This window comes from Pleurodeles waltl, chromosome 7 (genome assembly GCF_031143425.1).
Source record: "Pleurodeles waltl isolate 20211129_DDA chromosome 7, aPleWal1.hap1.20221129, whole genome shotgun sequence".
NCBI classification, from domain to species: Eukaryota; Metazoa; Chordata; class Amphibia; order Caudata; family Salamandridae; genus Pleurodeles; species Pleurodeles waltl.
The window spans coordinates 1262950982-1262978327 of NC_090446.1; the positions used below are offsets into that span (position 1 = coordinate 1262950982).

Below are 27346 nucleotides of genomic sequence, written 5' to 3' on the forward strand. Positions count from 1 at the left end.
GGGGATGTCTCCATCTCCTATTCATCCTCAGCGGTTGAACTCTATGGTGAAAAACGGTGAGCAGAAGGTCACATTCACACATATGTCAAAATTAATATGCAATTTTTCCTTTACAGAAACAGTATGTGAACTCGTAAGTCAGTTGATGTGCCAATGTCTGCTGTGACGCAGTTAGGGGCCATGGACTGTGCCCCCCCTGAAATGGCGGCTGCCTGACCTGTGAGGAGAGACAAGTGAAAATGAGGTAATTCCGCTGGCTCTGTGCCGTTGCGGTCGGTGGTTGATGACTGCCACGCAACATCGCATTTGTTATAATTGGGCCCTATGGGTTCCAGGAGCCAATGGTGATGTACGCCGGCAGTGACGGTACACACCGCCGCAGACGTGACCACCATTTTCTATCTGTGCACTCTCTATCTACATGACCTTCAACAGGAGAGGATCTACACTGCAAGTTCTGCTGTGACCTGTGTCTGGAAACGACAATGGCTCGATTGTCTGGGGAAAAGGCCCCTGCCTTCACTTCCGAGGAGTTGGAGAAACTGGTGGATGGGGTCCTACCCCAGTACACTTTACTCTATGGTCGTCCAGACAAACAGGTGAGTACACTGTGAGCATGATGCGTGGGCCATGAATGTATGGATTGCTGTGTGTGTAAGCCCCATGTAGGGGTTGGTCTGAGGGGTCCTGGGCAGAGAGCTGCATAAATGGTGGGCAATGTATGTGCGTAAGTGGATGGGGGAATATGATGGGCCATGAGTATAACAGTCCAGACGGCATGACTAATATCTTTTCTGCTGTATTTTTCCTGCAGGTCAACAACCATCAGAAAAAGGGTATTTAGCGTGCCATCACCAAGGAGGTGCAGACCCTCGGGGTCTTTGACAGGCGGAGCACCCACTGCCGCAAACAGTGGGAGGACCTTCGCCACTGGGCAAGGAAGACCGCGGAGGCCCAGCTGGGACTGGCCTCCCAACAAGGAAGGGGTGCCCGTCGTACCCTGACCCCTCTGATGTTCTGCATCCTGGCAGTGGCCTATCCGGAGTTGGATGGGCACTTAAAGGCATCTCAGCAGCCACAAGGGAGTGAGTACAGATTCAGAATCATGACTTTGCGCGCATTAAGGTATTAACTGGGTGGGGGATGAGGGCTGTGGGTGCCCCTAGGCCAGGGCGAACATGGCAGGGTATGGTCAATGATGGGCAAGCTCAGATGCACTCCAACCCCAATATTGGTAGTGGGCATCTACTACTGGGTAGGGTCCTGTGGGTTTCAGGTGTGCAGCTATTGGCATTAGGTATTGTACCTCATGGTCTGGTGACTAGCAGTGTAACTGCCAGTTCATGGCCTAGTGCACAGGGCTGTTCCCTGTGAGTTGTGAATGCCAACAGTAGTGTTGTTGCTGGCATTGACCAAGTGTATCCTCTGTCTCTCCCCCCCTTTTTGTTTTGTCACCCTGTACTTGTGTGCAATAGCATCATATGGTGGGAGGAGCTGCATCCCACATGGGCCTGGAGGCCGAATCCTCTGACGGTGAGGGCACAAGTGAGACGGAGGGCGAGGGGAACACCACGACGGAGACAGGAGGGGACAGTTCTGACAGCGACACCTCCTCCGATGGAAGCTCCCTGGTGGTGGCGGACACCTCTGTGCCCACCCCAACTACAAGTACAGCCACCATCCCTGTACCAGCACCTCCCTCCCAGCAGCCCCTCAGGGTGTTGCTTGTGCCCGCCCACCCAGGAGGGTGGGCATCTCCTTCGCCCCAGGCATCTCAGGCCCTGCCCCAGTCAGCCCTGCTACCCTCAGTGTGGAGGCTATTGACCTCCTGAGATTCCTTTCTGTTGGGAAGTCAGCCATACTGAATGCCATCCAGGGTGTATCAAGGCATTTGCAACAAACAAATGCATACCTGGATGGCATTCACTCTGGTGTGGCGGGCCAACGGAGAGCATTCCAAGCTCTGCCCAACGCACTGATGGCAGCCATTGTCCCTCTCTCCAGCCTCCCCCCTCCAACTTCCTCTACCCAGTCCCAATTCCCTCAACCCAATCTATCCCAAGCACACCTTCAGACCAGCAATCACCCAAATCAACACACAGAAGTGGCTCAAGCAAACACATGCACCACACTTCATCTCACAGGCACTCACACAAGCACCATCCACATGCAAACACACCAACATCCACTGCCTCCACTGTGTCCCCCTCCTCCTCCTCGTCCACCTCCCTCCCAGTAGCATCTCCACTCACACCTGCATGCACTACATCCTCATCCACTACCTCCATCACATTCATGCCTACCACTACACGCCCCTCACTGGCAGTCACCACCCCCACATCCATGCATACGTCCCCTGTGTCCTCTCCCACTGTGTCTGTGACCCCTCCTCCCAAAGTACACAAACGCAAGCACACACACACCCAACAGCCATCCACATCACAACAGCATCCAGCCCATGCTCCTGCACCAAAACACAGCAGACTGACACATCCTACAACCACTCCCTCTTCCTCCACTCCCTAACCTTCACCTTCTTCCCGCCCCAGTGTTCCTAAGAAGCTTTTCCGCACCACCCTTGACCTATTCCCTAACCCTCCCCCCCACCGTCCTTCACCTCAGGCCAGGGTGGCCAGAGCCCAGCCCAGCACCTCAGCCACCCAGTACATGACCACTGTTGTTTCTGCAGCTACTGCAGGTGTGAGAGGGTCCAAGGAGGCACCCGTTATCCCAGCCGGTGTGCCAGCATCACCTGCCAAGACCAAGAAGGGTCCGCCACCTAGCAAGGGCAAGAATGGGAGACTAGCCAGCAAGGGGAAGGAGGCACAACCAGCCAGCAAGGGCAAGAAAATGAAACCTGCTGGCAGAAGCAAGGAGGCACCACCATCTTGCAAGGGCAGGAAGGGACACACAACACCAGCCATGGCACTTCAGCCATCTGAGGCTGCAGGTGAAGGCCTGGAGGCTACCACCACCACTGCCAGCACCGCCACCTACAGCACACCTGGCATCCACTGAGCAGCCGTCACCGCCAGCGAGCAGTGTGCAGTGGTGACTACATGGGCTGCAGTGCGTCCTGGCCCCTGCAACACCTGTCGGTGTGACACACAGGTGAGAGACTGTGACCTTTCCCCATCCAAGATGAAGCACACTGGGCACAAGGCACCCTCCAGAACCAGTGGAAGAAGGCATCCACTCACCCACTACATGCCAGGATGAAGCACACTGGGCATAAGGCCCCATCCATAACCAGTGGAAGAAGCCATACACTCACTGCATCCTTGCTAGGATGAAGCACACTGGACACAAGACCCCCTACAGAACCAGTGGAAGAAGGCATCCGCTCACCCCCTCCTTGCCAGGATGAAGCACACTGGGCACAAGGCCCCCTCCATAACCAGTGGAAGAAGCCATCCACTCACCGCATCCTTGGCAGGATGAAGCACACTGGGCACAAGGCCCCCTCCAGAATCAGTGGAAGAAAACATCCACTAGAGAGACTGTGGCCTTGCACTCCCTAGGACCAAGCAGTGGGCAAACCACCCACTTGAGAGACTGTGTCCTTGCATTCCCCAGGACCAGGCAGTGGACAAACCACCCTCTTGAGAGACTGTGGCCTTGCACTCCTCAGGGCCAAGCAGTGGGCAAGCCACCCACTTGAGAGACTGTGGCCTTGCACTCCCCAGGACCAAGCAGTGGGCAAGCCACACACTTGAGAGACTGTGGCCTTGCACTCCCTAGGACCAAGCAGTGGGCATGAAGCCCCCTCCAGGCCAGTGGCATTGTACCATCTTCCGCTGAGGTGCCCCCCCATTCCCCGTCCCCTGAGGTGCCTGTGTGTTTTCGACCTGATGCCCCTGCAGTGTTCTCTCCGTATTAAGGCAGGAGTCAAGTGTGGCCTTGGCCTATGTGGTTTGGCCCAGTGGGCCACGGACATTTTGGAGAGGGCATTGTCCCTCCTTTTGTATACATTGTATATATTGTACATACTGTTTATCGCTTTAAGAACACATGTGTCAAAATGTATAATATTACCTTCATTTTAATCCATTCATTTTGTGCTTACGTTATTCCTGAGGGTTACGGGGTGTATATGTAATGTTGTTACATCTGTTTGTGTGCGTGGTGTTGGGGGTCGGTGGGGTGTTGCGTGTGTGTGTCACTCTCTTTTTCCTCCCCCCTCCCTTGTGTGCTAGGTGCAGTTCTCACTGTGGTCATCTTCGCTGGCGTTCATGTTCCTGGTGTATGAGAAGGTACACTAGCATGGGAAACACCTGTAGTTCGGGCTCCATGGCATCATGGTTCTTCCTTGAGTGTCGAGAGGTGAGTTGTTTCCCTTCAGAGCACTGTTTCCGCCGTGCTTTTGATGGCGTTGGTACCACCCCGGAAAAGGTGGCGGATGGGGGTGTTGTTATGCAGTGAGCAGTACATTGTCTTCCCCCGGGCTGTTGGCGGTTACCGCTGCAGTGTTTGTTGCTACCGCCGTGGCTGTCGGTGTGTTAAAGTGGCTGTTTATGTTGGCAGTTTCCGCCGTGGTCATGATTCTAATTTTTTTACCACCGGCCTGTTGGTGGTGTTACCACCGCTTTATCACCGACACCCAGGGTTGTAATGAGGGCCTTAGACTCCTAACCCTCAAGCATCAACTCAGAGCTTCTGGAAACTTCAAGTTAGTTGTAGACTCCTAAAGGACCTTCAGTGACCTACTGGAAGAAGGTTGGAAATTATTGGAGAACTTTTGGTAAAAAGCTCCATAAAGGGACCGACCCGAATTGTGAGTCAAGCCGGCTTATGTTGACTGTAACACAGCTTGACTTGCAGATTCATCCCACTGAAAAGCTCATGAGCCCCAGACTTCCAGGATTTCACCGGGGTCTCCTGGAAAAGCAATCCATGGATATCGACTCAAAACTGGCCTGCTGTGGAGAAAAAGCTACAAAAAAGTGACTAAGTCCAGTTGTGAGAAGTTGACTGAGTTTTCCCATGCAGCGTATCCAAGGAGGGCTCCAGGGACATCTGATCCAATTTCAAGTTTGGCCCAGAAAAAGATTTCCATCCTGAAAAATGGAGTAAGTCTGAACGTTGAGGTCTCCTGCAACGCACATCCGAAGAGGGCTCCAGATAGGTTGGATCCAACTTGTGACTTTGTCTCAGTGAAGTCCAAAGGCAAAACTTTGACAGAGGCCTCCCGCTCATTGTAGCCGAGCAAGGCTCCATTGCTGTCGGCCCCAAATTTTGACTTTGCCCCAGTCGAGTGCGACCAGATGCCCAGATTGGCGCTTTCAGTTTCTATGAGCTAAAAAACATTTAGGTGGTCATTTTGACATTGGCGGTCTTTTACACAGACCACCAATGTCGCGTCCGCCAAATGACTTCAGAGCGCCATATTATCGCTCTAGAGGGGGTTGCTCCTCCGCCACCGCCACGTCACCACAACACTGCCCGCTGTATTACATCACTGTAAACGGCTTGACTGTGCCGTGGTGACGAGGCGCTGCCGGCAGAGCAAGCTCCATGGACCCCGTTCCCTCCCAGATGACCACCGCGACAACCAGGTAAGGGGATCGACCGACAGGGAGGGGGATTGTTGCCTGGAACTTGCTCCAGTTCCAGTCAACACGTGTTTCATCTGGGGATTACCCCTCAACTTCTTCAGGACTTTCTGATTTCTTAAGGTCAATCGCATGTATCAAATTTGTTTTTCTGATTGTTTATATTGTTGCATATTGTGGTGCCAGTTACCATCTGGCCTTGTATGTTCTTTTTAATATAGCTTTCTTCCTGTCCAGTATCCTGTGATTAGCTCCGATGAGTCCGCGAGTACGCCGATTCTATAGAAATTCCTGAAGAAGTCGAGGGGTAATCCCCAGACAAAACACATGTTGACTGGAACGGGAGCACATTTGGATTGAGGATTTTATCAAAAAGAATAACGAAGAATATGAGTAAAAAATTGGACTCTGTTTGAAATAAGGACTTTTGAATATGTAGTGCTATATTGATCATTACTGCATTCAAGGTTGTGACGTGTGCCTGTCTTACATACAATTACATAATGACTTTTTGTTGCTGTGTACAGTGGTCACCAGTGAAATACTGCAAAAGTCTGCCACCTTTTGTGAAAGTACTGCAACCACAGATATTACTATGTTACAACGCCTCGTAACTTAAAAAATGCTTACCCTACTTACCTGAGGTACCCAAAAGTATCATCTGCAGAGCATAATATGGTTTCATTAGAATCCACTTGAGCATTTGACTTCTACACATGAGTACAAAGTCTATTTAAAAATACTTTGGTGCCAAAAAGAATTTTAGAATCCCCTTTTAACTTTGCTCCCCCATGACCAATCCCCATGAAATTTTCCATACTCCACCAATGTAGAAAAAGGAATAGTTTGGGAAAGTGTCATGGAGATTAGACAAACAGGTGCAAAGTTATTTATAGCTAAAATTCCTCACCCTGGTAACAGTAGCTATAATTACATACTATACTATACTATATATACTAAATATAGTTATATATTATCCAGTAGCAGTTCTGCATTTTTATAGGAAAAACATGTTTTGTTTTTCTAATAACTTTGGTACAATTTGACGATTCTTCACAAAACGTTATCCCAAAAAAGTCACATCCACCTCAGCTCCTGTGAGAAAGTAGCCTCTTTCTAGTATGGCTACCCCCACTTTTGGCCTGTTTGTGAGTGTGTGCGTCAGTGTGTTTTTACTGTGTTACTGGGATCCTGCTAGCCAGGACCCCAGTGCTCATAGTGAAAACCCTATATGTCAGTATGATTCTGCCTGTCTCACTGAGATCCTGCTAGCCAGAACCCCAGTGCTCATAGTTTGTGGCTTAATGTGTGTGTGTGTTGTCAGTAGTGCTTAACTGTGTTACTGAGGCTCTGCTAACCAGAACCTCAGTGCTTATGCTCTCTCTGCTTTTAAATTTGTCACTATAGGCTAGTGACTTCATTTACCAATTTCAATTGGTACACTAGACCCCCCTTATAAGTCCCTGGTATATGGTACCAAGGTACCCAGGGCATTGGGGTTCCAGGAGATTCTTATGGGCTGCAGCATTTCATTTGCCACCCATAAGGAGCTCAGACAAACCCTTTCACAGGACTGCCACTGCAGCCTCCGTGAAATAGTGCACACACTATTTCACAGCCATTTTCACCGCACTTAAGTAACTTATAAGTCACCTATATGCCAGCCTCCTACATTGGTGGTGCAGCGGTGGGATAAGTACTTGCAATTGCTTTACCACTTAGTTTCTAGTGCTTTTCACAAGAAAAGCTTGCTCCAATTCTTAGAACTATACTGTACATAATCTATGCTTAGAAGTAATTTCTATCTTTCTAAAAAGTTATTTAAACTTTGTAAAAGTTTTACAAAGTTTCTGAAAAGTTTTTCTTTTTTCTCTAAAAAGTTAGATCTGTTAGCCTACTAACCTTTTACTCACTTTCCTTAACTTTTTCTCTTTCAATATATCTTCTGTAGAAGCTACCCCTAGAATTGTGAAAACAACCTATGAGAATCTTAACTTTAAAAGTTTGAGGGGTCTCTGTACTGAAAGAAGTTTAGGGATTGGTGAGAACCCCAATAAGGAGTTCCTCTTAAATCTTCTTCTGAAGGATGAACAGGGACTTAGCACTGGTCAGTATCAGTCAGAGGTTAGAAGAGGCTAGAATGAGACTACAGCAGCAACAGTTGGCTTTAGATAGGGAATCTCTGGCTGTGGATAAGGAAAGGCAGGGGTTGGGGTTAGTTCCTCATGGTGGCAGTAGCAGTTTCAGGAATTCTAATGTTAGGGAACCCTCAATTGATTCAAGAAATCTGCATGAGGTTGTCCCTCCTTACAAGGATGGAGACAACATATACAAGTGGTTTGCTGCACTTAAGAGGGCCTGTAAAGTTCGGAGGGTCCCTCAACTTCAATGGGCTGCTATCATGTGGCTATCTTTCACTGGCAAGGGGAGAGACAGACTCCTTATTGTCAGGGAGGATGATGCAGATAACTATCATATACTCACAAATACACTCTTAGATGGTCTGGGCTTCACCACTGAATAATACAGGATAAAGTTCAGAAAGACCAGAAAGGAGTCATCACATGATTGGACAGATTTTGTGGACTGTTCAGTGAAGGCCCTAGAAGGTTGGTTAAATGGCAGTAAGGTGACTGACTATGAAACCCTATATAACTTAATTCTGAGAGAGCATATAATGAAAAATTGTGTGTCTGATTTGTTGCATCAGTATCTTGTGGACTCAGATCTAACCTCTCCCCAAGAATTTGGAAAGTAGGTATACAAATGGGTCAGAACAAGGGAAAGCAGAAAAACTCATACAGGGGATGACAAAGACAGGAAAAAGAAAGATGGTGAAAAATCTCAGGACAAGCATGGGGATAAAAGTAAACATAAAGATCCTTCTTCAGGTCCAAAACACTCCTCTGGGGGTGGGGATAAAACGTCTTCATTTTCTTCCCACTCTTCACACAATCAGAAAAAGCCTTGGTGCTATGTGTGCAGAGGTAAAGGCCATTGGCCAGGGGATAAGTCCTGCCCAGGTAAAGCCACTGAGCCTACTACCACTAATAAATCAAACTCTAGTTCTCCTAGCAGTAGTGGTAATAGTGGTGAGACTACTGGCAATAGTCAAACTAAAGGTGTAGTTGTGTTCACTTTTGGGACCATAATAAAAACTGGGTTAGACAGTCCCACGACAGTTTCTGTCACACCTGGTGGCATTGGCCTTGCCACCTTTGCTGATTGTCCCCTTAACATGGATAAGTACAGGCAGTCAATCTTAATAAATGGTGTTGAGACCAGACCTACAGGGACACAGGTGCCAGTATCACTTTGGTGACTGAAAACCTGGTGTCACCTGCATAACACCTCCTTGGACAGAAGTACCAAGTTACTGATGTCAATAACTCCACTCAGTCTCTCCCCTTAGCTGTAGTTCAACTTAGTTGGGGTAGAGTTACTGGCCCAAAGCAAGTGGTAGTATCACCTAGCTTACCTGTAGATTGTCTTGTAGGGAATGACCTAGAGGCCTCATGGTGGGCTGAGGTAGAGTTTAGGACACCTGCATCCATGCTGGGTATCCCTGAGGAATTCCTTCCTCTCATTTCAGCTGAAATGAAAAGCAAAGGAGAGAAAAAGGACTGAAATCTCAGGATCCCTCTCCACCAACAGGTAAAAAGGGTATCAAAGTATCCCTTCCCCACCCTTCCACTAAGGATACCATTCCTGTGGTGGGAGAAACCTCTCCTGGGGTGGAACCTGTACCAAAGGAGCCATCAGCTACCACAGCTGGACTCCCAGAGGTAAAAGTACCTCTCTGTGGAACTACTAATCCAGATGTACAAAACTGCACCATTTTAGTAAATATGGAGCATCCCTCCAGCCCTCCAAGAGAAACTTTAGTGCAACAGCCCTGCACTGCCTCTAACCACTTAGGACAGCAGCCCTGTCCTAGTGTGGAGCTTATAGGACAGCAGCCCTGTCCTGCCCTACCTCAAGAGAAACAGCAACCCTATTCTCTCTTACAGCCATATTGACATTTGTTTTGCCCATCTATGGCTTTGTTGAGACAGCATCCCTGCCTAGCATTTCCTGCATTTGACATAGGCCCAGTGGACCAATCCCACTGCCCAACATTAAAACATACTAATAGGAACTCTGAGAATTTACACTCACACTGTTGGTTAGGTAAAGATCTCCAAACAGGGTGGTTTACATCCCCACAGGAAAGTAACCATACAGTGGATGATAAAGGGAGTAACCACTCTATTGCAGATCTACTCTCCACTTATCACCACTTGGACAATAAAGTCTCAACTGGCCAAGGTAGCCTTATTGTCCTTCGTTTGGGGGGGGGGGAGGTGAGAAAGTACCGTCTTGTTAGCATGGTTACCCCCACTTTTGGCCTGTTTGTGAGAGTGTGTCAGTGTGTTTTTACTGTGTCACTGGGATACTGCTAGCCAGAACCCCAGTGCTCATAGTGAAAACCCCATTTGTCAGTATGTTTCTGCCTGTTTCACTGAGATCCTGCTAGCCAGGACCCCAGTGCTCATAGTTTGTGGCCTAATGTGTGTGTTGTAAGTAGTGCTTAACTGTGTCACTGAGGATCTGCTAACCAGAACCTCAGTTCTGATGTTTTCTCTGCTTTTAAATTTGTCACTATAGGCAAGTGACTTCATTTACCAATTTCAATTGACACACTGAACCCCCCTTATAAGTCCCTAGTATATGGTACCAAGGTACCCAGGGCATTTTGGTTCCAGGTGATCCTTGTGGGCTGCAGCATTTCTATGCCACACATAAGGAGCTCAGAGAAACCCTTTCACAGGACTGCCACTGCAGCCTGCGTGAAATAGTGCACACACTATTTCACAGCAATTTTCACTGCACTTAAGTAACTTATAACTCACCTATATGTCTAACCTTCATTTAATGAAGGTTAGGTGCAAAGTTATTAAGTGTGAGGACACCCTTGCACTAGCAAAGGTGCCCCCACATAGTTCTGGGACAATTCCCGGACCTTTGTAAGTGTAGGGACGCCATTACACGTGTGAACTACATATAGGTCAATACCTATATGTAGCTTCACAATGGTAACTCCGAATATGGACATGTAAGGTGTCTAAGATCATGGAATTGCCCCCCCATTCTAAATCTGGTATTGGGGAGCCAATTCCATGCATCCTGGGGGCTCCACCATGAATCCTAGTACTGCCAAACCAGCTCTCTGAGGCTTGCAATGCACCTCACGGACAGGTTTCGTTTCTGCCCTTCTGGGGTCTGAGCAGCTTAGTCCCAGGAATGCAGAACAAAGCATTTCCTTTGGGAGGAGGGTGTTACACCCTCTCCCTTTGGAAATAGGTGTAACAGGCTGGGGAGGGGTAGCCTCCCCCAGCCTGTGGAAATGCTTTGAAGGGCACAGATGGTGCCCTCATTGCACAAGCCAGTCTACACTGGTTCAGGGACCCACAGTCCCTGCTATGACACAAAACTGGACAAAGGAAAGGGGAGTGACCTCTCCTCTGTCCATCACCGCCCCAAGGGTGGTGCCCAGAGCTCTGCCAGTGTGTCCCAGACTTCAGCCATCTTGTTTTCCAAGGTGTGGGGACACTCTGGAGGCCTCTGAGTGTCCAGTGCCAGCAGGTGACGTCAGAGACCCCTCCTGATAGGTCCATACCTGATAAGGTAGCCAATCCCCTCTCCGAGCTATTTAGGGTCTCTCGTGTGGGTTTCTCTTCAGATTCTGCTTGCAAGTTTCCGTCAGGAATCTTCTGCAACTACTACTTCATCCTCTGACTTCGGATCGACCGTAGACTGCTCCAGGAACTGCTGTAACAGCAACAAAGCAAATAGAAGGGCTACTTTTCCTTTGCAACTTCAGCCACAGCCAACAACTGCAAAAGTTTCCACGGTGTGCATGCTCTGTGGACTCCCTGTCTTCACCCTGCACAAGAAGGACTGAAGAAATCTCCTGTGGAGTGATAGAGTCACTTCCCTGCTCAAGCAGGCACCTTCTAAGTCGACGACCAGTTCTCTTGGACTCCTCTCCTGGCAACAAGCATGCTCCTTGGAACACAGGTGGTGGACCCATTGGCAGAATTTGCCAGAACCAAGACATGGTGGATGAATCTAGCACCAAAACTCGCCTGCATCCAACACCTCTTCGTGGGACATCCATTGCATCATGCAGGAACCCGCTGACATCTTCCTTGGGTGCATTTCTGCAGTCTTCATCCAACCTGGGACTCTTCTTTTGCACCCTCTTCTGGGTTGGCAGGAGCTCCTGTCCTTCCTAGAACGTCTTCTTACTTCTGGACTTAGTCTCCTTCCTTTGCAGGTCTTCAGGTCCAGGAATCCACCATTTGTTGTTTGCAGTCTTGCTTTGTTCTTGCAATAACTCTAATCATGAGGTGTAGTGTGTTCTAAGGAAACTTACAGTACTTTACTCCTACTTTCCTGGGCTCTGGGGTGGGGTAATTTACTTAGCTTTACGGTATTCTTATTCTCCCAGCGATTCTCTACACACTACACTGGTCTAGGGGGAATTCATGATTCGCATTCCACTTTCTTAGTATATGGTTTATGTTGCCCCTAGACCTATTTTCTCCCATTGCATTGTATAGCATTTCCTATTGTTTGCACTATCCTATGTCTAATTACTTACCTTATATTGGTGTCTAGTGTATATATTGTATATAATACTTACCTCCAGAAGGAGTATTGCCTCTAAGATATTTTTGGCTTTGTGTCACCCAAATAAACTACCTTTATTTTTGGTAACACTGAGTATTGTCTTTACTTGTGTATAAGTACTGTGTAACTATAAGTGGTATGGCAGGAGCTTTGCATGTCTCCTAGTTCAGCCTAAGCTGCTCTGCTACAGCTACCTCTATCAGCCTGAGCTGCTAGAACACTACTACATTTCACTAATAAGGGATAACTGGACCTGGTATAAGGTGTAAGTATCCAAGGTACCCACTACAAACCAGACCAGCCTCCTACAGCTCCTTCCTGGAAAGCTTCAGGGTGATCTGTCAAGTGAGAGCCGAGAAAGAGAGGGGTCTCAAAACATGTTTTCACATTCATTTTTCTAGAGGAAAATTTAACAGCCATACTGCAAAAACTGCTAAACAGATTTACCCCAAATTTGGCAGAAAAGTAGATCATGGTCCAGAAAGCGAGCTCCTTCTGATTTGGTGTAAATCTGTTCAGTAGCTTTTGAGCAACTAAATCTTGAAAACCTTATGTATTTCACACTGTGGACGATCCATGGGCTCGACAGATCTCATGATGCTTTGGACTCGGGATTCAGTCCCGAGTCCTGACAAATATGTAAAATTAAAACATAAGGGGTAGGGTAGAGATACCATGACATCCTAAGCCTGGTGGAGGAGGGGTCCCAGAGAACCCACCCCAGGGGCCAAAAATGTTGTGTTTAATTAATTATTTAGCAGATCTGTGGAGGATCTGCAAATCCACAGCAGAAAAAAAATTCTTGGCCTCCCTCACTACTCTTGAAACCCCACACAAGTGTGGGCTAGGGCCTGAGTGACAGGCAAAAGATTATCTTTCGGGAGCGATCTCATGGCCCACCTCTGAGCCTTGTGGAGGTCCCTGAGACACCATCCTCTAGGGGCAAATTGCAACAATAAGGGAAGGCGGCATGCAGCTATTTTAGGTCTGGGGTCCCCATCTGCAACTAAATGATTTAGAGAAGGGAAGACGGTGTGGAGTATCCTTCCACACACCTAAATAGGCCCCGTTACCCCATCCCCCAGGGCCAACTATCTTGAGAAACAAGGTCAAAAGTGATGTCACTGACCATGTCATGAGTGGTGTAATATGTGAGGTCATAAGCAGTGCAACAGGGGCGTACGTTATAGTTAGGTTTGGAAACTATAACTGCTGAATTTCTATGGGTTTGTGCGAGTAAATTCAGCACCTAACTATAACGTCCCTGTAACCTTTGTTTGTTTCACTGAATTTCAAAGTTTTTTTAACGTAAAGGCATATATGGTAATCTAAACCCCACTATGCACGACCTTCGGCATGGCATGGCGGGTATTGGTCGCAGGGCCTGGCCTGCAGCCAGGCTCTTGGGCCAACCCCGTATGACCAACCTACTCCTCACCACTCACAGCCTTTGGCCCTGCACAGCAGGGGTTGTAAGCACAGCCTGGTCTGCAACCAACCCCCTATAATCACCCAACCCTGCATCGTCTTCCCTCTATTTCTCCCTTTCTTGTTTCCTGTTTTCTGTTTATCCATCTCCACCAGTTTTTTAATTTTTGTTTGGGGCCTCTATGCTCCTTCTTTGCCCTCTGTTTTTGCCTTTATGCTCCTTTTTTGCTCTCTATTTGTGCCTTTTTGCTCCTTCTTTGCCCTCTGTTTTGTCCCTTTTTTCTTATTTTGAGCTCTTTCAGGTTATCTGGGACCACGAGGGGAAGCCTCACGGCCCTCCTCATGGTCCCAGCTGGCTCCCGCCTCCTGCAGGGGTCAGTATTGCTCCAGGAACCACAGAGTTGCTTTAAGTAGAAGCTCTGTGGTTCATGGAGTAATGTTATTATCTCTGTTCCCTGCATGCATATCTGTGTGTAGGGAACAGAGATGAAAACTCTGCTTCCTGACAGCAGGACCTGTTTCACAGATCCTGCTTTCAGAAAGCAGATTTGTTTGCTTTTGCTTGGTGAGAGTGGTCAGCTCCCACCAAATAAAAGCAAACAGCTATGCCCCAGGGGAGGGCACCCTGTGACATAAAGGTCACTGAGGCTGCACCTAATATTAAGAAATCCACAGGGCGATCGATGGCAGGCCACAGGGCTGGGTGGTGTGGGTGGGCACTCCCCTATTTAATACAGGAAGCCCTGGGGAGGTGGCGATCCCCGGGGCAGCCAGGTGGGTCCCCGCGTGTTAATTGATTAAGGCCTTGGGGAAGTGGCGGTCCCCAGGGCTGTGGGGGAGGCCATTGGGCCTCCCCCATGCCAATAGTTGATTTAGCCCTGTGGTGGTGGTGAACCCCGGGGCACGGGGTGTGTGGCTCCCTTGCACATAATTACAGCTTCACCCCAGGGAGCTGACGGTCCCTGAGGCTGCAGGGGAGCCAGGTGGCTCCCTGACACTACAATAAAAGAATGCCCCTGGGACTTGGCCCACCCAGAAGCTTAAGGAAGATGATGCGCGGGAGCCCACGCTTTGTTTTTTGTTTTTTTATTTTCAGGGGATCCGCCGTGACTTGCATAAAAAAAAATTAAAAGTGCTTTTTAGCCTTGCATGGGGAGGGGTCTCCCACCACCACCACTAAGGGGTCAGGGTAAATGCACCCTGGCCCCTTTTCTTTTTTTAACATTTATTTCTGGGACTTGGCTGCTGAGTCCCATCATGTCTGACAACACTTCCTGGTTAAAGTGTTGACAGCCATTCAGATCTCAGCAAGATATTGGGAGTCGTTGCAAATCCTTCACATCCCTATGTATACAAATTTGTTTTCCCCTTAATTTCTCAAAAACTACTGAACAGATTTACACCAAAACAAAAAATGGTCACTTTCTGGACCAGAACGTACCTTTCTGCAAAATTTGATGTTATTCCATCCACTAGTTTTGGCGCTATCGCTGTTCAATTTTTCCTATGGAAAAATGAATCCAGAAAAAGTGTTTTGCACCCCCCCTTTTTCTTGGACCCCCTGGACGGATCACCCCAAAACTTTCCAGACAGTAGCTCAAGTGAGCGTTGTATTTTCTTGGCAGATTTCGTGAAGATTCATCAAGCTGTGCTAAAGTTATTAGCAAAACAAAAACAACGTCTTTCTATGGAAACTTGGCTCTAACTATAATTACCTAGTGGCAATCGCCACTGGGTTTTATATATATATATATATATATATATATATATATATATATATATATATATATACACACACTACTGTATGCATATATCAGCTTCTATTTATTTTCATGCTGCAGTTGTTTTCTCTGGGAGAGTGTGACTGTACCTCTGTGTAGCCATGTGTGGTGGATTACTTACGCCAACGCTGAAGTTCAATTACACCAGTTTTTGTTACCATTTTCATCCTAAAAACTCTTTTTACTTTTCCCTAAACTCCTTTAGGAGTACGTATTTTTCATTTTCCAACCAATCACCTTTGTTCCTTCTACATTACTAAGGAAACGTGCACCTGCGTGTGCGAATGTCTACATTATAAATAAGAGAGGCGGAGGGCTCCGCAGATAACATTGTCAATAGCTTTTGTAGTACCTGTGTCATACTACATGAAGTACTACAAAATGCATTTTGTTATACGGTCCATTGTCCGTTTATTGTATTTTGTTCCATATATTAAACCAGGGAATGCAGTAAAGTTATCATTTACTACAATGTCAATGAATTGGGCAGCTCTACATACATTGCTCCGGTGCCAGCATGAGTTAGTGGATCACTTAAAGAAAGCTCCACTTAGGGGGTCATTCTGACCCTGGCGGTCATTGACCGCCAGGGCCAACGACCACGGAAGCACCGCCAACAGGCTGGCGGTGCTTCCTGGCCAATTCTGACCGCGGCGGTAAAGCCGCGGTCAGAAAAGGGAAACCAGCGGTTTCCCGCCGGTTTTCCCCTGGCCAAAGGAATCCTCCATGGCGGCGCTGCATGGGGATTCCGACCCCCTTCCCGCCAGCCTGTTCCTGGCTGGCGGGAATGGGTGTCGTGGGGCCCCTGGGGGCCCCTGCATTGCCCATGCCACTGGCATGGGCAGTGCAGGGGCCCCCTAACAGGGCCCCAGCAAGATTTTCAGTGTCTGCTTGGCAGACACTGAAAATCGCGACGGGTGCCACTGCACCCGTCGCACCTCAGCAAATCCGCCGGCTCCATTCGGAGACAGCTTCATCTTTGCTGGGGCTTTCCCGCTGGGCCGGCGGGCGATCTTTTGCAGATCGCCCGCCGGCCCAGCGGGAAAGTCGGAATGCCCCCCGCGGTCATCTGACCGCGGGCGGTGTTTGGGCGATTTCTGCCCGGCGGACAGGGCCCACCGCCCACCGGGGTCGGAATGACTCCCTTAGTCTGTTACTTGTTTCTTTGACAGAATTCTTATAAACCATACCTTTGAAATGAATACAAGTTTGAGAGTTACCTTTCCTACAACATGACTGGAATCTCAGCGATGTAACTGCCCTGTTAAAGCCAGGCAAATGCTAACAACAGCTGCTGTAGTTGTGGTGTAAAGAAAAATCCTGAAAGTCCGAGGCAGTAATTCCTTATGTTGCACCCACATATTTTCTTCAATGTCCTTCTGCATCTTTTTTTAATGTCGTCCTACTTTCCTTTTCCGTTTCTATCCTGATCTTTAATTCTCTTTATTAAAACAATATTTTTCCTCCTTTTTCTTGTAATAAAGATTACATTGAAGTTTAAATTGTTTGTGACAACTTTATTCATTCCTTTCAGCTTACTATATAAATAATATGTTTATTTTATTAAAGGTGCTTTTGCCCTGGTGATAATAGATCCAAATGGAAATATAGCGGCTCCATTGGCAGACATGTCACTACTTCCAGATGGTATGTTTCTTGTACTAATTTTCTTTAATTTTTAGCTAGTGATGAACAAGAGTTAAGACCCACAGTTATACAAAAAAGCTGATGGGATTAACCTTTGACAGCTCAGCCTTGTTCTTTCTGAGCACCAATGGTAGAGAAAAATTATAGTTCTCTTTATCCAGTGGTACATCGCTAATAATCACCAACAACTGACCTTTTGGAATGTTCTTTTGTTTGAAATTCTCTGCTGGAGTTTTAAGACTTGTTGTGACATCACTCAACGGTTGATCCATTACAAAATTAATTTATAATGTGTAAATAGTTCAACGTACTTTACATTGCCCAATTTTAATAGTCCATAAAGATGTATGAATTCATAAGGCAGTTTAAAACGATCCAAGAAAATTTAGACAGGCATATTCATATTGCCACGATGTGATGTAATTCTTTCCTCTTTAAGGCCTAGATTAATATTGGTCCGTAAATTCCGATAGGAAGAGAATCTGGAGTTACTGGACTCACAGGAAGTCCAAATTCTGATTATTAGCATGGAAGTTTCAGATTCTAAAAGGAACACAAATCTTCAAGTGAAACCCGTGCTGGACAGCCTTCCTTGACTTCTTCAAGAGCAAAGAAAGCAGTTGCTTGTCTGGCCTTATCCTACAGTGCGGTCAAAAATACTCATAGGACACTGACACGTATTGTTCTCGCCAATCAATCTTGGATTCGTGTTCTCAACCAAAAAAAGCCCCCAAAAACATGAAAGTACATCTCCTGTTTCTTACTGTTATTATTAGTGTTTTATTCAATACCTAAAGAGGGTTTAGTGTTCCACTGTGTCCCTGAACTAATCTTGAGGGACTGATGGTTACCCTAAACACTTCGGGGCTTATTTACATGCCCTTTGCACCGCCAGTGCGTCACTTGTTCCCATATAGAAAGCGACGCATCAGCGGCGCAAGGGGCCTGTAAATATGCCCCTTCCTGTGTGGTATTGCTCAGTGGATTGTGTATGGATTACATTCCAATTCGATTTCTAGTTCGTATTGATGCCTTCATCCTTGTTCCATGGGGCTGGAAATCCTAACCATGCAGCTCTGAGGAGTGCACCCAGTTCATATCAATTCTCTCTGCCCATCTCTCTCTCTCTTTGGTTTCAGCTTTGTTTTAAGAACATGTAGAAACTATCTGGGCATTATACTCTCCACCCTTTTAATCCACATAAAACCAAGTCATTACTTTAGATGGGAAGCAACATGCGGCTAGCACACAACAGCGCAGCACAGTGAACAATTCAATTGAGGCCCGGATTTAGGTGGTCACACCAACAATATGGTCTGTCTGGGTCCATTTAGTCCTTTCCAGTAGCCAGCACTGTCCAATTAAAAGGATTCCATTTATTAATGGACACGATGATACAGCACACGGGGAACAAGGGGCAGGAAGAATTCATATGGGGCACAGCTCCATTTATCCACCTCAACTGACACCAGTGGTCCTTCCCAAAATCTATAATAATGTCGGTGATTTTATGCAACATATTGTCTTCAGAGTGCAAAATAATTGTTTTAGAGAACAATCGGACCTAAACGAGTATATGCAATTAATTTCCAGGTACGGCTTTGGATCCATTGCTTGCAAAGCTGAATAGCATCCTTTATTTAGAAGGAGACGAACTTAACTCAACTTTACAAGATATACTGAACACCACTCCAGGCAAGAGGATTGGATTTTTTAGCATGTTGCCCATATTGACTCTTGTTTAATTGTCACATATTGTCTAAGCAATTCCACAGATTTGCTTCTTTTTAGTGATGCTCTTTGCATGTATTGCTTTTAATTTAGTGCATTTTTCACAAATTGCTGTCTCACTATTTTCTACTTCTAGTACTTCTGTTGTTTTTGTTGACTATTTTGCCTCTTACAATGCTCGTTTTATCACGTCTACTTTTATGTGCCTCTTAAACGCAGTTTACCGTGTTCATTGCATTTATCAACGTCACTTACATTACTCCGAAGCTTCTTCCTTGAGTACCCCCACACACGGTGATGAAAATCATTAGGAATCTTTTGGGGGGCATTGAAGGTCTATGCTCCACCCAGACCTTTCAGACCCCGTCTAGAGTCATTCTCCATGTTATGTTTGTAAGAAATAATAAACGTACTGTTGCTAGAGGTAAAATGTTCTGGTGACAGAGTAGTGGTATTAGGATGGTGTTTGCATTCCCTGTGGCCTTCATCCAGACAGACTCCCGGTGCTATCTACTACTGATCGTTGTGTGTTTCTTTGCTTATCAGCATGCCCACAACCTAGAAGATGTCCATGTCATTATCATGAGAGAACAGCATGGTACCTATGGGTATTGATCCCACCAGTATTGTATTTGGGGATGAGCATCAGGCTTTAAACCCAGTGTTAGGTGTTCACAGTGGTAGAGCAGCTAACCACCATTCCAGAAATTTGTGTTTTCCTGCCTGGAAGAGCCAGCAGCAGAGTTGCCTACCTGTGCTGCTTTGGGAGCTGCTTGCCTACTTGCGCACTACAGTTGTGAAGTGAAAGGTCCAGGCGGAGCACCTGGAACAGCTCAATGAGTCATGGAGGACTACTCCCCAAGAGAAAGCCTGACAGGGTGGCAAGATGTCCTGCTGCATAGGCAGTTATACAAGCAGTGCTGTTTGTCTACTGCCTCTCCTGCACCTGCAGGTGGGCAACCATTACAAAAGAGCCATGTGACTTGTGCTTTGAGAAAGAAAGCAGCTAGCTGCCAGAATTAGTGCGCATTGTAGGACTCATTGATCATTAACACTTTGAACATACTTGGAGTTGAGACTTGACACAAGTTAAGGCCCATCCACTGGCTAGATCCTTAGGCAGGATTGTGCAGGACAAGGGAGGAGGTTGGAGCTCCTGCAGGCTGAACAGCTTTTGTAATCCCCTGTGAGAGGTAGATGAAGCCACTACTTTCACCTCAGAGGCCCGGTCCCCACAGCCCTGGGCTTCAGACAATGAGCAGGGCCACCTTCCCTACCCAGGCCGGGGTGGTGCTGGATTGGGAAGAGTTTGGAGATCCTGCAGACTGAACAGCTCCTGTAATCCCCTGTAGAAGGCTGGTGAATCCATGGCTTTCTCCTGAAAAGCCAGGTACCTACAGGCCAGAGTTGCCAGTCAGCAGAAAAATCTCCTCACCTGCCCAGGGCAAGTGGCACCCAGCCCACAATGGTTTGACAGGTGTCAACAAGTCGACCAATTAGCTTGTTGGCTTTGTGTTAGCAAAACCTTCACCACTGATGTTTCATTCTCAAGGCTGATCCAGCCAATGGACAAGTATGTGTGTGACAACTAAACAGATAAAAACGCCTAATTAGACTTATGCCCAGGCCTAATTAAAATAATCCAGAACAGAATTGAAGTACTGAAACATTTAACATAGAACCGCTCCAAAGATCTGGCACTCATCTTAATCAGCCATCAACTGTTTACCTTCAGTCTATTGGGGATTAGAATGGTGCGACATAGGACTATGACAACAAAAAACAAAAAAAAGACTGTGCAGCATAGTTATACCAACTTACATTAACAACACAAAAGACAAACTAACAGTCACCAGACTGCACACAATCATTTCTACACACACAGAATGCACATCAGTGTCATTAGCATATTGGCTGATAAAATCCTGTGGAACTCCACAGCTGGTATGAGTGGATAGGGGTCTAGAGAACTCTGCTATTAAAAAACATTTTCTGCAAAAGACGTACAAGGTGAAAAGTATTAAAAACCTTTTCTATTTTCACAGGCATGATTGAAAAATTACAAATTAGACTGTGCAGTAAAATATGTCACAATCCTCTAGCAGGTCGAGAAGCACCAAGAGACATGGTTCACATGGTTCATTATTAGTGATTCATAAAAAGCCATATACTTCCTCCAGGGTGGAAGTCCCCATCCTGCAACAGATTGATAGAGCTGAAGAAGAATGTGAACAACAGGGTAGGAATAAGCTAGTTTGCTAGTATTGTTTGACAAAAAGTTTCTAGAAAGGTAATGAAGAGCTGGCATTTTTAAGGAAAGAGCTAATTTTACCAATCTTAACCCCTCGTCGCCTTGGACGTAATGGTGCCTCAGAAGCACTGTTGTAATTAGGCCAATCTGCCCACAGGGGGGCAGAAACCTCTAGGCACCAGAGATCTTTTTTATTTGTTTTGTTTTATTTTTTTTAGATGTGCGGAGCGACCCCGTAGGCAAGGATCGTTCCCCTGGGAGGGAAAATATCTTTAGGCCATTTCTGCCCCCCTGGAGGGCAGATTGGCCTATTTTTATTGGGCCAATCTGCCCCCAAGGGGGACAGAAACCACTAGAAAGCAGGGATTTATTTTTTTGGTCAATTTCATGCAAGGGGAGTGACCCCTTAGGCAAGGTTTGTTCCCCTGGGGGGCAAATTTATTTTAGGCCATTTCTGCCCCCTTTGGGGGCAGATCTGCCTATTTTTATTAGGCCGATCCACCCACAAAGGGGGCAGAAACCACTAGGCACCAGGGATTTTTTTTGCCACAATTTCACGCAAGGGGAGCGACCCTTAGGCAAGGGTCACTCCCCTTTGGGGGACAAATTTATTTTAGGCCATTTCTGCCCCCCCTTGGGGGCACTTCGGCCTATTTCTATTAGGCTGACCTGCCCCTAGGGGGGCAGGAACTACTTCGACACCAGGGATTGGAGTATGTGTATGTGTGTGTTTTGTTTGTGGGGGCAGCCCCTTGGGCAAGGGTCGCTCCCCAAGGGGGCACATTACTGTTGGCCATATCTGCCCCCATGGGGGTAGATCTGCCTATTTGTGGAAGGCCTGTTTGCCTCCAAGGGGGTCAGAAATCCCACCAGAGACCAGGGAAGATTTGTTTCTCAAAAAAAGACGGTTGGGGCATGGCCATACCCCCACCCCAAATAAATCAGGCCAAAGTTGTTCTGCCCACCGGTGGGCAGATGGGGCAATTACCCCTGATCCACTACTGGGGGGGGGGGCAGAAAGCTTACTAGATGCCAGGGAATTAAAAACAAATTGTGGGGTGGTGGCTACCAACCAGTATGGGCATGGTTATGCCCCACCTGAACTGAAGGGAGTCACAGTCTTTCCGCTCTCCCCCGCACACTTAAACATCTTATCTCATGGCAAGGAAGAGGACATTTGATTATTTTGGGTTTTGGCTTTACAATTGGGACATGAGAGCTTGTCTAACCCGCAAAATCGTCCCACTTGGAAAGGTGAGGGCTGCACTATTTGGACTTTGGGACGCTGCTATGGAGAAAAATCCACAAGACCTAGACACATCTGAAAACTAAACATCTGGGTGAGTCCAGGGTGGTGTGCTTCACATGCACCCCACACCATTTTCTTACCCACAATGTCCTGCAAACCTCCAACTTTGCTAGAAATCACACATTTTTCCACATTTTTGTGATGGAACCTTCTGGTATCTGCAGGAATCCTCAAAATTCCTATAATCCAGCATTGTCGCATCTATACTGGTAAAAATTCTACCCCACTTGTTAGCCTAAAAATGTTTTTTTTTTTCAAACTGCCCTTTTGGACCCGCTTTGGTTCTCCCTTAATTTCAACATGTTTTTGTCTCTTCCCTGTCACAGGCACTTGACCCACCTACACAAGTGAGGTATAATTTTTACTGGGAGACTGAGGGGAACTTTGGGTGGTAGGAAATCTGTCCTGGTCTGGTGATCCCACACAGAAATGTGAGGAAAATTTGATTTTTTAGCTAAATTTGAGGTTTGCGGAGGACTCTGGGTAAGAAAACACTGGTGGATCCACGCAAGTCACACCTTCCTGGACTCCCTCGGGTGTCTGGTTTGGGTTTGGTAGGTTTCCCTATATGGCTGCCAAGCCCAGGACCATAAACGCAGCTTGCCCCCGCAAAAACAGGTAGTTTTGTATTCAATAATTTTGATGTGTCCACATAGAGTTTTGGGGCATTTCCTTTCATGGGCACTACGCCTACCCACAAAAGTGAGGTACTTTTTTTATCAGGAAACTTCTGGAAATGCTGGGTGGAAGTAAATATGTGGCTCCTCTCAGATTCCAGAACTTTCTGTCACCGAAATGTGAGGAAAAAGTGTTTTTTTGGCCAAATATCGAGGGATTCTGGGTAACAGAACCTGGTGAGAGCCCCACAAGTCACCCCATCTTGGATTTCCCTAGGTGTCTGGTTTTCCAAAAAGCACAGGTTTGGTAGGTTTCCTTAGATGCCGGCTGAGCTAGAGGCCAAAATCCCCAGCTAGGCACTTTGCAAAAAACAGCTCTATTTTCTTTGGGAAAATATGATGTTTCCATGTTGTTTTTTGGGGCATTGCCTGTCCTGGTACTAGGTCTACCCACACAAGTGAGGTACCATTTTTATCGGGAGACTTGTTTGAATGCTGTGTGGAAGGAAATTTGTGGCTCCTCTTAGATTCTAGAACTTTCTGTCAGCGAAATGTGAGAAAAAAGTATTTTTTGGGCCACATTTTTAGGTTTGCAAAGGATTCTGGGTAACAGAACCTGGTGAGAGCCCCACAAGTCACCCTATCCAGCTACCTAGTTTTCAAAAGTGCACAGGTTTGGAAGGTTTTCCTAGGTGCTGGCTGAGCTAGAGGCCAAAATCCACAGCTAGGCACTTTGCAAAAAACAGCTTTGATTTCTTTGGGAAAATGTGATGTGTCCACGTTGTGTTTTGGGGCATTTCCTGTCGCGGTTACCAGGCCTACCCACACAAGTGAGGTACCATTTTTATCAGGAGACTTGGAGGAACATTGGGTGGAAGGAAATTTGTGGCTCCTCTCAGATTCCAGACCTTTCTGTCACCGAATTGTGAGGAAAAAGTGTTGTTTTAGCCTATGTTGAGGTTTGCAAAGGATTCTGGGTAAGAGAACCTGGTGAAAACCCAACAAGTCACCCCATCCTGGATTCCCCTAAATGTCTACTTTAAAAAAGCGCAGATTTGGTAGGTTTCCTTAGGTGCCGGCTGAGCTAGAGGCTAAAATCAACAGCTATGCACTTTGCAAAAAACAGCTCTGTTTTCTTTGGGAAAATGTGATGTGTTCAAGTTGTGTTTTGGGGCATTTCATATCTCGGGCACAAGGTCTACTCACACAAGTGACGTACCATTTTTATCGGGGGACTTGGGAGAATCCTGGGTGGAAGGAAATTTGTGGCTCCTCTCAGATTCAAGAACTTTCTGTCACAGAAATTTGAGGAAAAAGTGTTGTTCTAGCCTATGTTGAGGTTTGCAAAGGATTCTGGGAAACAGAACCTGGTGAGAGCCCCACAAGTCACCCCATCCTAGACTCCCCTAGGTATCTTGTTTTAAAAAATGCACAGGTTTGGTAGGTTTCCCTAGGTGCCGGCTGAGCTAGAGGCCAAAATCCCCAGCTAGGCACTTTTAAAAAAACAGCTCTATTTTCTTCGGGAAAATGTGATGTGTCCACGTTGTGGTTTGGGGCATTTCATGTCACGGGCACTAGGTCTACTCACACAAGTGAGGTTCCATTTTTATCAGGGGACCTGGGGGAAGGCTGGGTGGATGGAAATTGCGGCTCATCTCAGATTCCAGAACTTTCTGTCACCGAAATGTGAGGAAAATGTGTTTTTTTGCCAAAATTTGAGTTTTGCAAAGGATTCTGGATAACAGAACCTGGTGAGAGCCCCACAAGTCACCCCATCCTAGATTCCCCTACGTGTGTAGTTTTAAAAAATGCACAGGTTTGGTAGGTATCCCTATGTGCCGGCTGAGCTAGAGGCAAAATTCAAAAGCTAGGCACTTTGCAAAAAACAGCTCAATTTTCTTTGGGAAAATGTGATGTGTCCATGTTGTGTTATGGGGCATTTCATGTCTCGGGCACTAAGCCTACCCACACAAGTGAGGAACCATTTTTATCGGTAGACTTGGGGGAATGTTGGGTGGGAGGAATGTTGTGGCTCCTCTCAGATTCCAGAGCTGTCTGTCACCGAAATGTGAGGAAAAAGTGTTTTTTTGGCCAAATTTTGGGGTATGCAAAAGATTCTGGGTAACAGAACCTGGTGAGAGCCCCACAAGTCACCCCATCCTAGATTCTCATAAATGTCTAGTTTTAAAAAATGCACAGGTTTGGTAGGTTTCCCTAGGTGCCAGCTGAGCTAGAGGCCAAAATCCCTAGCTAGGCACTTTGCAAAAAACAGCTCTATTTTCTTGGGAAAATGTGATGTGTCCACGTTGTGTTTTGGGCATTTCATGTCACGGGCACTAGGTGTACTCACACAAGTGAGGTACAATTTTTATCGGGGGACGTGGTGGAAGGCTGGGTGGATGGAAATTTGTGGCTCCTCTCAGATTGAAGAACTTTCTGTCACCGAAATGTGAGGAAAAAGTGTTTTTTTACCCAATCTTGTGGTTTGCCAAGGATTCTGTTTAACAGAAACTGGTGAGAGCCCCACAAGTCACCCCGTACTGGATTCCCCTAGGTGTCTAGTTTTGAAAAAATCACAGGTTTTGTAGGATTCCTTAGGTGCCGGCTGAGCTAGAGGCCAAAATCCCCAGCTGTGCACTTTGCAAAAACCAGCTCTGTTTTCTTTGGGAAAATGTGATGTGTCCATGTTGTGTTTTGGCGCATTTCCTGTCACTGGCACTAGGTCTACCTACACAAGTTAGATACCATTTTTGTCGGGAGACTTGCGGAAACGCTGGGTGGATGGAAATTTGTGGCTCCTCTCAGATTCCAGATCTTTCAGTCACTGAAATATGAGGAAAATGTGTTTTTTGGCTAAATTTTGAGTTTTGCAAAGGATTCTGGATAACAGAACCTGGTGAGAGCCCCACAGGTCACCCCATCTTAGATTTCCCTAGGTGTGTAGTTTTAAACAATGCACAGGTTTGGTAGGTTTCCCTATGTGCCGGCTGAGCTAGACGCCAAAATCAACAGCTAGACACTTTGCAAAAAACAGCTCAATTTTCTTTGGGAAAATGTGATGTGTCCATGTTGTGCTATGGGGCATTTCATGTCTCGGGCACTAGGCCTACCCACACAAGTGAGGTACCATTTTTATCGGTAGACTTGGGGGAATGTTGGGTGGGAGGAAAGCTGTGGCTCCTCTCAGATTCCAGAGCTATCTGTCACCGAAATGTGAGGAAAAAGTATTTTTTTGGCCAAATTTTGAGGTTTGCAAAGGATTCTAGGTAACAGAACCTGGTGAGAGCCCCACAAGTCACCCCATCCTAGATTCCTGTAAGTGTCTAGTTTTCAAAACTGCACAGGTTTTGTAGGTTTCCCTGGGTGCCGGCTGAGCTAGAGGCCAACATCCCTAGCAAGGCATTTTGCAAAAAACAGCTCTGTTTTCTTTGGGAAAATGTGATGTGTCCACGTTGTGTTTTGGGGCATTTCATGTCGCGGGCACTAGGTCTACTCACACAAGTGAGGTACCATTTTTATCGGGGGACCTGGGGGAACACTGTGTGGACGGAAATTTGTGGCTCCTTTCAGATTCCAGAACTTTCTGTCACTGAAATGTGAGGAAAAAGTGTCATATTGCCAAATTTTGAGGTTTGCAAAGGATTCTAGGTAACAGAACCTGGTGAGAGCCCCACAAGTCACACCATCCTAGATTTCCATATGTGTGTAGTTTTCACAAATGCACAAGTTTGGTAGGTTTCCGTAGGTGCCAGCTGAGGTAGAGGCCAAAATCCCCAGCTAGGCGCTTTGCAAAAAACAGCTCTGTTCTCTTTGAGAAAATGTGATGTGTCCACGTTGTGTTTTGGGGCATTTCATGTCGCGGGCACTAGGTCTACTCACACATGTGAGGTATAATTTTTATTGGGGGACTTGGGGGAACGCTGTGTGGACGGAAATTTGTTGCTCCTTTCAGATTCCAGAACTTTCTGTCACTGAAATGTGAGGAAAAAGCGTTATATGGCCAAATTTTGAGGTTTGCAAAGGATTCTAGGTAACAGAACCTGGTGAGAGCCCCACAAGTCACACCATCCTGGATTCCCCTATGTGTCTAGTTTTCAAAAATGCACATTTGGTAGGTTTTCCTAGGTGCTGGCTGAGCTAGAGGCCAGAATCCACAGCTAGGCACTTTGCAAAAAACAGCTCTGTTTTCTTTGGGAAAATGTGATGTGTCCACGTTGTGTTTTGGGGCATTTCCTGTCACTGGCACTAGGTCTACCTACACAAGTGAGATACCATTTTTATCGGGAGACTTGCGGGAACGCTGGGTGGCAGGAAATTTGTGGCTCCTCTCAGATTCCACAACTTTCTGTCTCCGA

The 27346-nt window shown here is 46.7% G+C and overlaps 1 protein-coding gene across 2 annotated transcripts in view; it reads left to right on the forward strand.

The window, feature by feature from the left end:
- The window catches only part of LOC138246151 (cytosolic phospholipase A2 gamma-like), a 643618-nt gene that overhangs the window by 244005 nt on the left and 372267 nt on the right, over positions 1–27346 (forward strand). For both annotated transcript variants that reach the window (XM_069200429.1, XM_069200431.1), the window contains exons 9-10: positions 17006–17083; positions 18677–18778. In XM_069200429.1, coding sequence (XP_069056530.1) covers positions 17006–17083; positions 18677–18778 — 180 coding nt within the window. The remainder of the gene's footprint in view (positions 1–17005; positions 17084–18676; positions 18779–27346) is intronic.